General features: G+C 41.2%; 1 protein-coding gene across 1 annotated transcript; it reads left to right on the top strand.

The window, feature by feature from the left end:
• The first annotated feature begins 2,100 nt into the window (after positions 1 to 2,100).
• On the top strand, positions 2,101 to 11,939 carry ODC1 (ornithine decarboxylase 1). Its single transcript, XM_048498568.1, has 12 exons — positions 2,101 to 2,343; positions 5,576 to 5,714; positions 5,821 to 5,975; positions 6,090 to 6,263; positions 6,377 to 6,549; positions 6,896 to 7,030; positions 7,132 to 7,213; positions 7,510 to 7,593; positions 8,199 to 8,361; positions 10,230 to 10,342; positions 10,610 to 10,824; positions 11,470 to 11,939. Exons 3-12 carry the CDS (start codon positions 5,874 to 5,876, stop codon positions 11,609 to 11,611), a joined length of 1,383 nt encoding a protein of 460 aa, XP_048354525.1. The 5' UTR covers positions 2,101 to 2,343; positions 5,576 to 5,714; positions 5,821 to 5,873; the 3' UTR covers positions 11,612 to 11,939.
• The last annotated feature ends 1,517 nt before the right edge of the window (positions 11,940 to 13,456 follow it).

Genomic DNA, 13,456 nt, shown 5'->3' with positions numbered 1-13,456 from the left:
TCTCTCGTCTTAAAATTTTTACAGGGATACTATTGTAACTTGATGGTTAAAAAAAAGAAAGTTAAGAATACTCAGGTTAAGAGGTTCCATGCAGAATCTGCTGGATCTTGCATTCCTGCCTGCTTTGTCTGAGAAAAGCAGTTTGAAGCTGTTCAAGGCTAATACCAGATTCCTGGTCCCATGTTACAGGTAACAGCTTATGTTGTATTAATATTGCATGAGTGGACTTGCAACCTTCCAAAATACACACAAGCTTACTTTCATTTTTCCTGAAGAAAATATTAACACATAATCTCTGAAGGATTTGGCGGTGGGTCTTTAATTTGAACAGAACAGATTCTTCTTTTTCTATCAAGATGACTGAGTTGTTTAAAGTACAAACTCTGAACAAAGAAAGCTATGTTGACAACTGGCTAAGCAATGCAGCAAATGCTTCAAGGTCCAGAGACAGCTTGTGCCAGTTCAAGCTTGAATTGCTTTTGGCTTTGCATGGACCCCAGCCATTGACCCATCTGCTTCCTGTCCTAGAAGAATGGAGTATGACTCACAGTCACTGAGCTAGGAACTCACGTTAAAAGTGCCTACTTATAAGCAGCTTGTTCGCTGACCACAGGCTTTCCAGTCATACTGTATTTTTGTTTCAAGTGGTGACAGTAAAAGGCACAAGAGGCACAGCAGCTAGAATGGAAGTGTATAGTGCCTAGAGACGAGGGGGAGGGAGGAAATTAAGACAAAGAGCTGCAGTCTTCATGGTTCTCTAGAGGGACATTTAGTTCCCAATTGCAGTCAGTAGAACATCCTTGCTCAGGCCAGAATAATGGAAATGAATGGGCAGGTGTGGGAAAATTGAAAACTGACCATAGGCGGCTCTCTTTTGTTTTAGTACTTTGATAGAATAATGTCCCCTATCCCCCAAAAGCCATAATAGTCACATAGAGTTAAAAGGAAGGTGAGAGAGGTGATGCTGTGTAACAGACAGAAATTCAGTTTGTCCAACTGGCCATCAAGAATCTACAACAGTGGGGATGGTTGTACCTGTTGCATTTCCGCCTGCAGCCTTCTAAAGCAGTCTCTTTGTAATGGAGCAATTAGAAAGAACTGCAGAGCTGGGCTAGCCGATCTTTCTCCTGTTTCTCCTGCAGAACACATGACAACTTGGATAGGAACTGATGAAATTGTAAACAAATCAAACTGCTACACTAAATAACAGCTTGTAACAGTCTGTCTTCCTTCCCATGTTTAACATTCCAGCTACTTAAATGAAACAAAACATTGCAGTTCTTCTTTTACAAGTCATCCAGAGAATGGCATTTTCAAGGAAGAAAAGTTTTCTAATAAATGGATAAAGTTAGTAATGATTTCAAAATACTGCAAACAAGGTCTGATCTTACCCCGTTTTACTGACATTTTCATTTTGATACTTCCAGCATTGACCTCTATACCTGAACTGGAAGAACTGCATAGAACTGTTTTTTTCCCCTCGGATAGGGGAACCCTGTTTATATATTTCAGCAAAAAGAAGTCTTGGGGCACCTTAAAAATAAAAGTTTGTGTTTTTTAAAAAACTCTTCCATGAACTAACACAGATGGGCTATAATAATAGAAATCAGGCATAAACGAAGCTAATAAAATGATGGTTTTTGTCTTGAAGGTTTGCTGTCGCTGGAGTTTTGAGAAACCTTAAGGCACAGACACACAAACGTATATTTATATGAGAGGTTTTGTGAATTTTTGTGACGTTTTAAGGCGAAGGCACTTTATAATTATCACAAGTGGGATCTAATCTGGGAAAGTTGGTGCTGAAATAAAAACCTATCGGTCTTTAAAATGCCGCATTACGGGCTCTTGAGTCTTTGCACTACCTTCAGAACGAAAACCTTTTTGTCCCAGCATCAACTTTCCCGGCTTAAATCCCACTAAATCTCCCTCAAAGGAAGTGCAGGGAATGGACGCCTCGAGCATCACGTTGAGCTCGAGCTGTCCCGCCCTCTCTGCGTGACGTCATAATAGCGGGTGGCGGAGGCTGCGGCCCGGTCGCAGCCGATCGGGGCTGGTTTGAGCTGGCGCGTTGTCATGGAGACACGACCTGGCCTATAAATACAGGCTCTGCGGCGCGGGTTGGGCTTTGTCAAGCGAAGAGGCCGAAGTGGTCGGTGCGGTGGCCACTACCAGCCTGCGCGGCGGCGGCTGACGCGGTCCGGCTCCTCCCCTTCCTTCTCCCGCAGTAGCCAGCGCTTAGCAGGCCCAGGGAACGGGTGGGCGAGAAGCCGTCGAGCCCCACCGGCTGCCGCGCAGGGGAGGGAAACGCCGCTGCTGAAGGAGCCGCCGCCACTACCGTTGGAGGTACGGAAGCCGACTGGGCGAGCGGCCACGTGCAATTGAATGAATGGGGTGAGCCGGAAGGAACCGGCCCGGCGGTCGCTTAGTCAGACCTTGGCCAGAGGGAAGGAAAGCACTAACTAGACAAAAAGCCCAGCATTGTGTCATTTGTGTAGCGTTCGTCTACATCTTTTTTACTATCTTTTTAAAATGTTCTTCTGCCCTGTTCTGTTATTCTCTCCAGTACATCTTATTTGACATTCATCTGTCTGGTTTTTTCTCTCTTCTGATTCTATAATTGATTCTTTTCTTCTAGATAGAAGATAGAAATTCTTCTATCTGCTTTTAACTATATCTTCTGCAGTCTGCCAAGTTCCATCTTGCTCTGTTTTGTTGAATCTTTTTCTATCATCTATGGTTCGAGGCCGTTTGTTGGGGGGGGGGGGGGCGATTGCGTGTTCTCATTATAAAAAATGCTTAAAGAACCTTGTAGTTTGGAACCGTTTTCCTTGTGGCTTGTTAAATTTTGCACTTTAAAAACCCCTCTTTTGAAGCATAAGCCATCTTTTATTAGCAACTTTTTTAAAAAGTGCTTGTATGCGTGCACACTTAAATTGACTTCTCCCTCATCCTCCCCAGTATTCGATTTGAGGATTAAAAAAATGATTTCTGCTTTTCTTTTAATTGATTTATTTGTTCTTTCTTTCACGACAAAAACTAATTAATCTCTGAAAAGCCATTCTAATTCATTTGATGTTGTTTTCCGTCGCCCTGCAGCAAAGATTCTCTCTTTGTGTCCTTTTTGATGGAATAATGAATCTCTCAGACTGAATACTCCTGACTTCTTGGTGGGAGGAAAGAGCTGAATTGCATTCTTCATGCTCCGTTTTAATCACATTGATCAAGGGGAGCTGTTAAATGTTTTGCTCTTGGGAGTTTGTGGGCTGTCTGAAGTGTTTGGCTGTGCGCTGTTTCTGTTTAACTGCTGTGGGGTGGTGAGAAGATGCTTCAGTCGCTGCTCACTTTGGTTGGACAGAGGGACCAGTGAAATTTGGACAGAGTGACCAATGACATTGTCAATTGGGGAGGTGAGAGCAAAGTTTACTGGGGGAGGGGGGGCAGATTTGGAATAATGAAACATCTGGCATCTGTTATAGGCCATGATCTGATGAGATCTGACTAGAGAGCCTGGTCAACTTCTTATGGATTGAATTTACCTTTGCCTTGACAGGTTGCATTCCTTTCACTGCGACCTTAAGAAAGCTGTAGGAACTGGGTTATCTTGCTCCCAAATTTGGCCTACGCTTTTTCCCTTTCAGAAAGGGAAACTGCCGATGCGGGCCTTTCTAATGGCTCTCTCTGCTCCACCCCTTTGCACATAGCCATTTGTGTGCTTTTCCTTGGCACAGTTGTCATCGCATTAGGTTAGGAAGGAGTAGTGTTTGCCCAGCCTTGGTTGGGAGGGGACTGACTTAGTTTTTGAGCTTCTGTTAACAAGTTTTGCTTCCAGATTGGATAGATTGGCAGTGTGCAGAGGGAGCAGTGAGGCCTATGTCCTGTCAGAAGTTCTGTGCCAGGTCAGTCTGTTTAGCGTGCTGACGAGTTATACACTGGAAAAGTAGCTGACGTTATCTCCAGTACTTAGAGTGAAGAGTGTTATTCACTTTTAAGTGCCTCAAGTTTCCAGTTAACTGGATCTTTTGTAGTCCTTCTCGCTTAATGCTTTATACTGATTTTACGCTGAATAATATTTCTACTTTAGCTGAATATTTTCAGGACTGTTCCTTAACCTTCTAATAGCCCTTTGTTTGGAATACTTATTGGATCCTTTCTATTCTTGAAATAACATGAGTAAAAATGCCTGTTGTAGTTTTTTTGAGCACACCAAGAAATAAGCAGGATCTGTAGCAAGTACAGATATTTCCATTTATTTTGGGGTTACCCATCATGGGAGGTCTTGCATTCCCTGTGATGAACACTAATTAAAATTATTTGGAATATCATTGAGTTATTCGTAAATAAATCTATCTGGAATTACATCCTAAGCACCAATGTGACTCTAAAGTGACTGGCTCTAATTGATACAAAGGCAGCTGTGGTTTAAGTTACTAGTTGAGTTAGGAAGAACAAGTTCAAAGGTTTGTTTAGATTGTCTTTTAAACTAAATTACTGTTTTTCAATGTCTTTTGTTCATTGCTTAGGAACACTTGAGTAACTGAGGTTCATACTATGCGTTATGACAGAATATTAGCAGCTTTATTGAGGTTTGGTAAAGTCTGCAGGAAAGACTTAGTAAAGGCTGTCAAGTAATTTATATGTTTTCAATTTATTAATGCTTTTCTATCTGATCTCATTATCTTATCCATCCAGCCCCTTTCTCTGTGTTAACCAGTAGGAGCTTTGTTATTGACAGGCTGCAACTAAAGAAATAGCTGTTCAAAATAAACAAGCATAATTATTAATCATTGGTACAAACAGCTAAGTCAGTCTTGCTATTCTTTGATAAAAATTCAGGAGTATGTACTCTAGTAGCATCTTTTCATGCAGCCCCATTCTCATTTGCTAGGCATTCATTTAGTACATTTTTTTACTTTGTTCTTCCTCCGTGGAGCATCCCTGGAGCTTCATACTTTTCTCCCTTTGTCCATTTTATCCTCACCCCAATCCTATGAGGTAGGCTCAGCTGAGAGAGTATGTGACTGGCCCAGACTCACCCTGTGAGTTTCATGGTGAGCAGAACTTTGAGGTTGGATGAATATCTGTGTTCTCTCTGAATGTGCACGCCAGCCATAAGCCCTTTCAAAGAGCGGCATCGAAATGGTGACTCCATAGAGCTTATTACCATGTAGGTGGGCCTCTGCAACCCACCTGTAGATCCCAACCTGTGGGATGGAGTTTCTGCTTATCTCTATTGTGCAGGCTGACTTTGTAACAGGAAGTTCAATGAGCTTTTCATACTATACACAAGCTGCTTACAGGTTTGATGTCTTTAAAAGATACACTCTGTATGAATGTCAGACTAGGAAAACCAAATTAAAATCCCTGTTATTTCTTGAAGCTTGCTGGGAGTCCTTAGACTGATGGAAAGAGTTGGGTGCAAGCTACCTTGCAGGGTTATTGTGAGGATACAGTGGAGGGGAAAACCATGCATGCCTAAAACTAATTGAAGGAGTGGAGGATAAAAATGTGACAGTCAAGTATGATTGTTGTAGAGTTCCAAAGTCACATGCTTTGTCAATCTTTTTTTCCCTTTCAGATCAGTTCATTGCAACATCTTACAATGACTGCCTAGGAATTACTTTTTCTATTTCAAGATCCTGCTTTCCTGGAAATAACTCCCTAGGAAGACAGCTCAAAGGGAACGTCCTTCAAAACTGCATCTTAGCTGACATATTGTAAGTTCAGGCAACCATTTTTAAAGGGACTTTTTCCACTTCAGTCAATTGACCTTGAGTGTCTAGCTAGCAATAGTTAACAAACCCTTTTTCTGTGTGTCCATAGTTTGTTACCTTGAAAGCAAACTTGGTGGTAGCATCAAGAAAACACCAAGGAAAATGAACAGCTTCAGCAACGACGAGTTCAATTTTACTTTCCTGGACGAAGGCTTTGCCGCAAAAGATATTGTAGACCAAAAAATAAATGAAGTCTCTTCCTCGGTAAGTATATTAGATGCCTAGGTTAAACTTTACAAAATCAGGAGTTCGGTATGATTGCAGCATACAGTATTAGGCAATGTCACATTGACTGATGAATGTTCTCTTTGTCTCCAGGATGATAAAGATGCATTCTATGTTGCTGACCTTGGGGATATTCTCAAGAAGCACTTGCGGTGGTACAAAGCCCTTCCAAGAGTGTCCCCCTTCTATGCTGTCAAGTGTAATGACAGCATAGCTGTAGTGAAGACTCTCGCAACACTTGGTGCTGGATTTGACTGTGCTAGTAAAGTACGTGGCTACCCTTCAAAAGCTTTTTGGCTGACCATGCCCTTGATCCGGCATATAGTTGGACAAGGAGTTGCTAGTGAAGAACGTACAAAACCAATTTGTTCTCTTTCCAGACTGAAATACAGCTGGTCCAGAGTGTTGGTGTACCTCCTGAACGTATAATATATGCAAATCCATGCAAGCAAGTTTCTCAGATTAAGCACGCAGCAAATAACGGTGTGCAGATGATGACTTTTGATAGTGAAGTTGAGCTAATGAAAATTTCAAGAGCCCACCCAAAAGCAAAGTAAGGAACTTTGGTAACAAAACTGCTTTTTTTGACCATATTCTGATTGCTTGATGGGGGTGGAGGGGTGGGGTACAGACGCCGACTGAAGATGCTCCTGATTTGAACAGCTTTCCTAACTCTCAAAGCATTTGGGAACGTTCTTTAGAGAGGCAGCATATACGTTTTCTGTATCAATTATTATTTGGGTTGTAGTTGGTTTTGAACAGTAAACTTAGCGACACTTCTTCCTAACTCGAGAGCAAGTTGTGCTGAGAATAAGTTTTAATACAAAAGTGTATTCTGCATGCAGGTGTATCCCGTAATCTAAAACTGTTCTTGAGGTGAGCTCTCCAATGTTTTCTAGACTGGTCCTGCGCATTGCAACGGACGATTCGAAAGCCGTTTGTCGTCTGAGCGTCAAATTTGGAGCTACCCTCAAAACCAGCAGGCTGCTGCTTGAGCGAGCGAAAGAACTGAATATTGATGTGATTGGTGTCAGGTGAATAGCATCGCCTATAATAGAAATGTTACACTTCCTGCCTGTTTGCTTGCCTTCATTAAAAAATTACCTCGTAACTTAATTCATTCTGTTCTTTCTAGTTTCCATGTTGGAAGCGGCTGCACAGATCCTGAGACTTTTGTGCAGGCTATTTCTGATGCCCGCTATGTCTTCGATATGGGAGTAAGTTCAACAAAGAGTATTTTCATAGAACTTAAATATTGTGGGACGGTAGAATGCCCGAGTGGGAGCATTGTTTCTGGAATAGGAAATTCTAATTTATGACCCATTGTGCTGGGGGTTGGACTACATGATGTCCAAAGCTCTAGTCCAAAGAATTGTTTCTATTTTTAAGTCTTTTATTATCTGTTCTTAAGATTCACAAGTCTCTATAATGGTTCTAAATGTAATGGCGCCACAAAATATAAGTAGTTAACACTGCATTGCTAGCTCTAAGTTGATATGTCCCTCTATTTTAGACTGAGTTTGGTTTCTGTATGCACCTTCTTGATATCGGTGGTGGCTTTCCCGGCTCTGAAGATGTGAAACTTAAATTTGAAGAGGTATGAATCTTAGCATGTTAAATTTTAGTAATTTCCTTACAGTTTGTTTCTCATTAGTTTTAGGGGTGTGTGTGTTACAATTTGTATTTGGTTAAAGACTGATTTATTTAAAAAGGTTAATTATTACTTTGTTGAAGTATTTATAGGTGGGAGTTTATGCATAAGTTCTTATGTTTTGGAGTAGTGTGTTTGTAGATAAACACGCTGATCTTATTATAGAGGAAAACGTATCTTGCTTCGGTGTAGTTTTCAAAAGAGTTCTGTGCAGCAATGTCAAGATACCGGGCATCGGTGTCCTGTTTCAGCCTTCCACCTAATGTTAATACCGCTTTACAGTCACCAATTCCTGAAATGGCAACAACACAACTAGTGTGAAAAGTAACTCAGAACTTTATTCTTGAAGAAAGATAACGTGGCAAACCTTTGGCACTCCAGATGTTATGGACTACAATTTCCATCAGTCCCTGCCAGCATGGCCAATTGGGGGGCTGATGGGAATTGTAGTCCATAACATCTGGAGTGCCAAAGGTTCGATATAGCTACATAATGAACTATCCTAGCGGATACTGCCTAAAATGTTAATGACGTGTCTCCTCCATTTTTAGATAACAAATGTAATCAACCCTGCACTGGACAAATATTTTCCTTCAGATTCTGGAGTGAGAATTATCGCAGAGCCTGGCAGATACTACGTTGCATCAGCTTTTACATTGGCCGTTAACATAATTGCAAAGAAAGTTGTAATAAAGGAGCAAGGTGGTTCTGATGGTATGTACTGAATTTCAGTACAGCTAGAAAAATGTTCTACGGTGATAGAGATTAGGGGTGCGCATCACTTTTCCCCTGGTATTTTTTGGGATTGGGTTGAATAGATCTGAATTTTTAAAAAAAACCTGAAAAAAACCAAACCCACATGCTGGTATGCGTCCCCGTCCCCCCCTGCTTTTTTCCAGAAGTTTGTTTTTTTCCCCAAATCTCCATAACCTGAACTTAACCAAACATTCCAAGCCATCTCCAAAAGCCATGTGGGTCTTGGAGGCTGTAGATGATGCCAAGCTGAATGTTGGCCTCAGCTTGGCCAAGCCCAGCATTCAGCTGTGCACTGCTACCTCTTGAGCACACATGGACTTTGGAGGTGGCAGCAGTGCAGAACTGCACATTGGAACCACCCCACAGGTAAAGGAGGGAGAGAGGGAAGGGAAAAGCGATTCCTTCCCCCCCCCCCTTTTTTTTTAAATGATGGCAGGGCTGAAGTATTCCAAAAGTATCAAAAAAAATCAGCATTGTTCAGGATCTGCTTTTTGGCTCCCATAAATCACTACGTACTGAAATATATACAGCTAGAAACATGTAGTACACTGGCTGGCAACTTTTTAAATGCTCTTTATAATTAAACTCCAATATTTCTATTCACATATACATACACAATAGTATTGTCATATATTCTTTCTTTATATAATATAACTTTACTATATATTTATGCATATTAATAAACCCAAATAATTGACCATTTTCGAGTATACAAATACATTTTCAATACTGGTATCTCCCAGTCACTCTAATTACTCCAATTAATCAAACTAAGTACAATATCTTATTAAAATGCCCCTTAAATGCCCCAGCCGGGGTCTATGGAGGCGTGGGCAATTTTTAAATGCACCTCCCGGACATCCAGTGGAAGTCTTGAAGAACATGCCGGGATATGTGCTGTCATGCCCACTGGCTGAAATCAAAGTCAGTATTGTAATCCAGAACGTATCTCAAAGTTATTGTTGAAATAGCTTCTTCCAAATTTTATAGAATGAAATAAACGTCTTATCAAAGGCTCACAATTTTTGATATAATTTCAAGCCACTATTGAAAGAATGTAGCAAGGCATCTTGTAATACGCTCACAGACGATACTATTGTGTATGTATATGTGAATAGAAATATTGGAGTTTAATTATAAAGAGCGTTTAAGAAGCTGCCAGCCAGTGTACTACGTGTTTCTAGTTGTATATATCCCATAAATCACTGCCATTGTTTTTTGGGGGTGGTGTGAGGGTTCTTTATTTTGGGGGTGGGGGTTCCGCTTTGCCAAATGTACTCCCTCAGAGGTAGCTTGGGTGGAGGGAAGGATTGTGTTTTTGAGAGCTCCCTTCATGGAGTGGGATGCATTGTCTGTCTTCACCTTGCTGCAGTGTCAATGGAGGCTGGTCAGCCAAATACTTGGATGATGGGGAGAAGTAGTACTTTACTTTGCAGGCTTGTAAATGGCCGCTTGTTTGTAGGTAAAAGTCAAGATACTTTGGCGTGGGCCAAAATAGCTGCCCAACCTTAGTGACCCAAGCCATACACAGATTGACTATACCTTCATCTGTCTAGGACAGGGGTAGGGAACCTGCGGACTCTCAGATGGGAATTCAGGAACTTGAACAGTGAGAGCCGCAGGTTCAGCCCCTACCAGCATGGCCAATTGGCCCATGCTGAAGGCAAAACTGATGATAGAGATTATGGATGTAATGGTACATCTGGAGACCACTGGTTCTAGGACCATCATCCTGTATGTGGTTTTTTTTCATATGTATGGGGTAATGAAATTTGACCTGGCTGTTGTGTACATAATAGCAAATCTTCCTTGTTTTTTTTCCATAGATGAAGAAGAGCAGAATGACAAAACTCTTATGTATTATGTAAATGATGGAGTATATGGATCTTTTAACTGTATTCTATATGATCATGCTCACGTTAAGCCAGTTTTACAAAAGGTACAGTATGGGCAAATATAGTCCATTCCTATTCAAGGAAATCAGTTCATACTGCTCACGAATCCATGGCAGGTTTTCATATAACTGGAAAGGGTGTGTCTTGGAGAGCAGTCACAATGTTATCTTGTAACTGAAATTCTCAGGGTGAGGCGATGGAACAAATTCAAAAAATAAGATTAAACATAGTTCTATTAGCTTTAAACTCTATTGTGACCAAATATGTGAAGCTTGGTTTTAGTTATTTATATTTTGAACTTTTCTTTCCAGAGACCCAAGCCAGATGAGAGATACTATTCTTGTAGCATATGGGGACCAACATGTGATGGTTTAGATCGCATAGTTGAACGCTGTGGCTTGCCAGAATTGCAGGTTGGAGATTGGATGCTGTTTGAAAACATGGGGGCTTACACCGTGGCAGCTGCTTCGACTTTCAATGGCTTCCAGAGGCCAGCAATACATTATGTAATGTCAAGGCCAGCATGGTTAGTAATTTGCTTCACTTGTTCAAAGTGGGCTTCGATGAAGCATGTAAATCTGAATGACTTTTAAACTGGGTGTGGGTAAAGTGGTACTAACCAAGAGCCCAAGGAGGCAGGGCTCCTGGAAAGTGCCTGGTGACAGAGACATATCTAGGGGAAATGTAGCCAAGTGCAAAATCTGAGTTTTCCGTGCCCACTTCCCACCCCATATAGGTGGCCACCCCCACCCCCCACGACGCCAAACAAGTCTTTTTGCATCGTCTTGAAGTCAGTGTATAGACCCAGGGAAAAGGAGGGGTGTGGGGGGGATTTTCCGCCCCCCACGTGACTAAATGGCTGCAGCCCTGGGACATTTGACCCCATGTGTCCCCCTGGGCTGTATGCCCCTTCCTGGTGAACTCTTGGAAACCAGAAAAGCTGCAGAATAAGCTTGCCTAGTGGTAGGAGAAGAATTATAGCAATAGAAGCATAATTAAATTATAGGAAATTACTTCTGTCGTTTCAGCTTTTCCTGAAATAGCAGCTTGATGGTGCAGAGCGCACAAACAATTAATGTCATGTAGCTGACTATTATGGTGTCATATGGAAATGTTAATTTCCTACAGATTAATCAGTGCCTCACATTCATTTTTTCCCCCTCCTCGGCAGGCAACTGATGGAGCAGATAAAAGAGCAAGGCTTTCAAGCAGAAGTGGAAGATCAGGATGTCACTTTGCCGCTGTCCTGTGCCTGGGAAAGTGGAATTGAACACCATGCAGCAAGTTGTGCTTCAGCTAGCATTAATGTATAGATGGGGTTAACTTGCAGATTTCAGGAAAGGACTTTTTTTTTAGGGCTTTTGGGACCATTAACTTAATTCTTGCTAGAATTTTTAAATGTGTTGGTTAGAGTCTGCGTGAATGTCAGAGTAGACAGCTAGGAGATGGGAAGGGTCACATTTATCTGTGTTCCTATGGAAACTATTTGAATATTGTTTTATATGGATTTTTATTCACATCTCAAATACGCTACTAAAAACTGACCAAGCAAGCAAGCATTTGTAGCTTGCGCGTTTGGCAGAACGGTCTGAATTATAGTATTGTGGCCAGACTATTTTACAATAAAGTCTATTGAAATAATTTGCATAGTAGTTCTTTGCTGTTCGATCTAAAATGTAGTTTAAATAGATTTAAGGTTGGGAGTTGGTCAGTTGCTCTGCGCTGAAACTATTTATATATTTTGAAGGCTTCTAAGTGAAATGTCCCTCCTGGGTTGCCAGATTAACTCCTCTCATGCTGCTTAAGCCTCCACTCTCTTGACTGTGTCTATTTCAAGTAAAAAGAAATCAAGGGACTCTGGAACTGACAGTGTCATCCTTAGTAGAGTTACTGCAGTCTAAACCCATTCATTTCAACGGGCTTAGACTGGACTAACTCTACTGAGAATTGTACTACAAGTCTTATATTTTGTAATTGCATATGCATCTGTAACATTTCTCCCATTTAAGCATGTCTTGGCTATCTGAATTGAGTTTACCTGATGCAGGCTTTGTGTCATTGAAACTATAAAATGTCGATTCCCTTTTTTGAATACAAAGATTCTGTGAGCGGTCTAGGCATTACATTACTCTTAGTGTTGTACATGGATTGGTTTAGTTTGCTCTGTGGAACAATAAAGAATGGTGTTCTCAGCAAAGCTTGCTAATGTAAGCATTTATTTTTTAAGTGGCCATTATGTGATACAAAAATAATACTAGATTTTGAAAAGATGCTGAGTTGGCTTCCTAGTACAACTTGTAACTTTTAACTGGACCCCCTTGACATGCAGGCCGTCCTGTATCTGTTGTAAATAGTTTGTGTTGGCGCCAAACCAATTTTTCTGCTAATCAGAAGGCACTTTGCCTATAGACCTCTTTGCTCCCCTCTCTGGTTGCAGCCAACTTGCCTCCTGGAAATGGTGCTCTGGAGGTATGAGACCCTTAAGAATGGCATTGGGGCAAATTGGGTGTCTGCAACAAGAAAGGGGAGTTGGTGAAAATCACACTTTTTCATTGAAGAAACATTTAGTCTTGCTCCACTGTTGAGTTGAAAATCCCTGCTGGATGTGATGGAAACAACTGAGCCGCTCAGGTACAATGTAAAAAATGATCCTGAACGCTGCCATTGAACTCAATTCAAGTATTTGATACATAGTTTCAGTATGATCAAAAGTTTTCCAATTACTGACAAATCGGAACCAAGCCAAAGGCTATAAAGAGAAACAAAAATATATGCAAATTTACTTATTTAAACTTTTCATCTGCGAAATATGCCATGTTACAGGAGTATCTGGGTAGAAGAGTACTTCTGTGAACTGAAGTATAAAACAACATACAGTTAAATTTGCAGGTGGTACAAAACTTAATGGGGTGGGTTTGCTTCTGAGACTATATGGAAGGTATTCTTTTGCAGTATGTTGTTGATCCACCTCAGGAGCAATGGGTACGTACAGATTTTCCCCTTGCAGCATATGTACAGACAGTTACAGCGTGGAGGAGATTGTATATCACATGTACTTTTTCAATAGTTATGTTTGCTCCATAATTTTTAGGATGAAGGGAAATTTGTCGGCCTGATCTGTTTCAGGTAGTGTACACTTGGGCCTTCTGACAGGTACC

The sequence above is a fragment of the Sphaerodactylus townsendi genome, linkage group LG01, assembly GCF_021028975.2.
Source record: "Sphaerodactylus townsendi isolate TG3544 linkage group LG01, MPM_Stown_v2.3, whole genome shotgun sequence".
Classification (NCBI taxonomy): Eukaryota; Metazoa; Chordata; class Lepidosauria; order Squamata; family Sphaerodactylidae; genus Sphaerodactylus; species Sphaerodactylus townsendi.
The sequence above is the reverse complement of the archived record's forward strand: the minus strand, read 5'-3'. Positions and strand labels throughout refer to the sequence as shown.

What these genes read in the sequence shown, in the direction of transcription:
- ODC1 (XM_048498568.1), top strand. Translation starts at nt 5,874, where the DNA reads ATGAACAGCTTCAGCAACGACGAGTTCAATTTTACTTTCCTGGACGAA. An exon ending in TAAATGAAGTCTCTTCCTCG is followed by an intron (nt 5,976 to 6,089) that starts GTAAGTATATTA and finishes CTTTGTCTCCAG; the next exon opens with GATGATAAAGATGCATTCTA. An exon ending in TGAAACTTAAATTTGAAGAG is followed by an intron (nt 7,594 to 8,198) that starts GTATGAATCTTA and finishes CTCCATTTTTAG; the next exon opens with ATAACAAATGTAATCAACCC.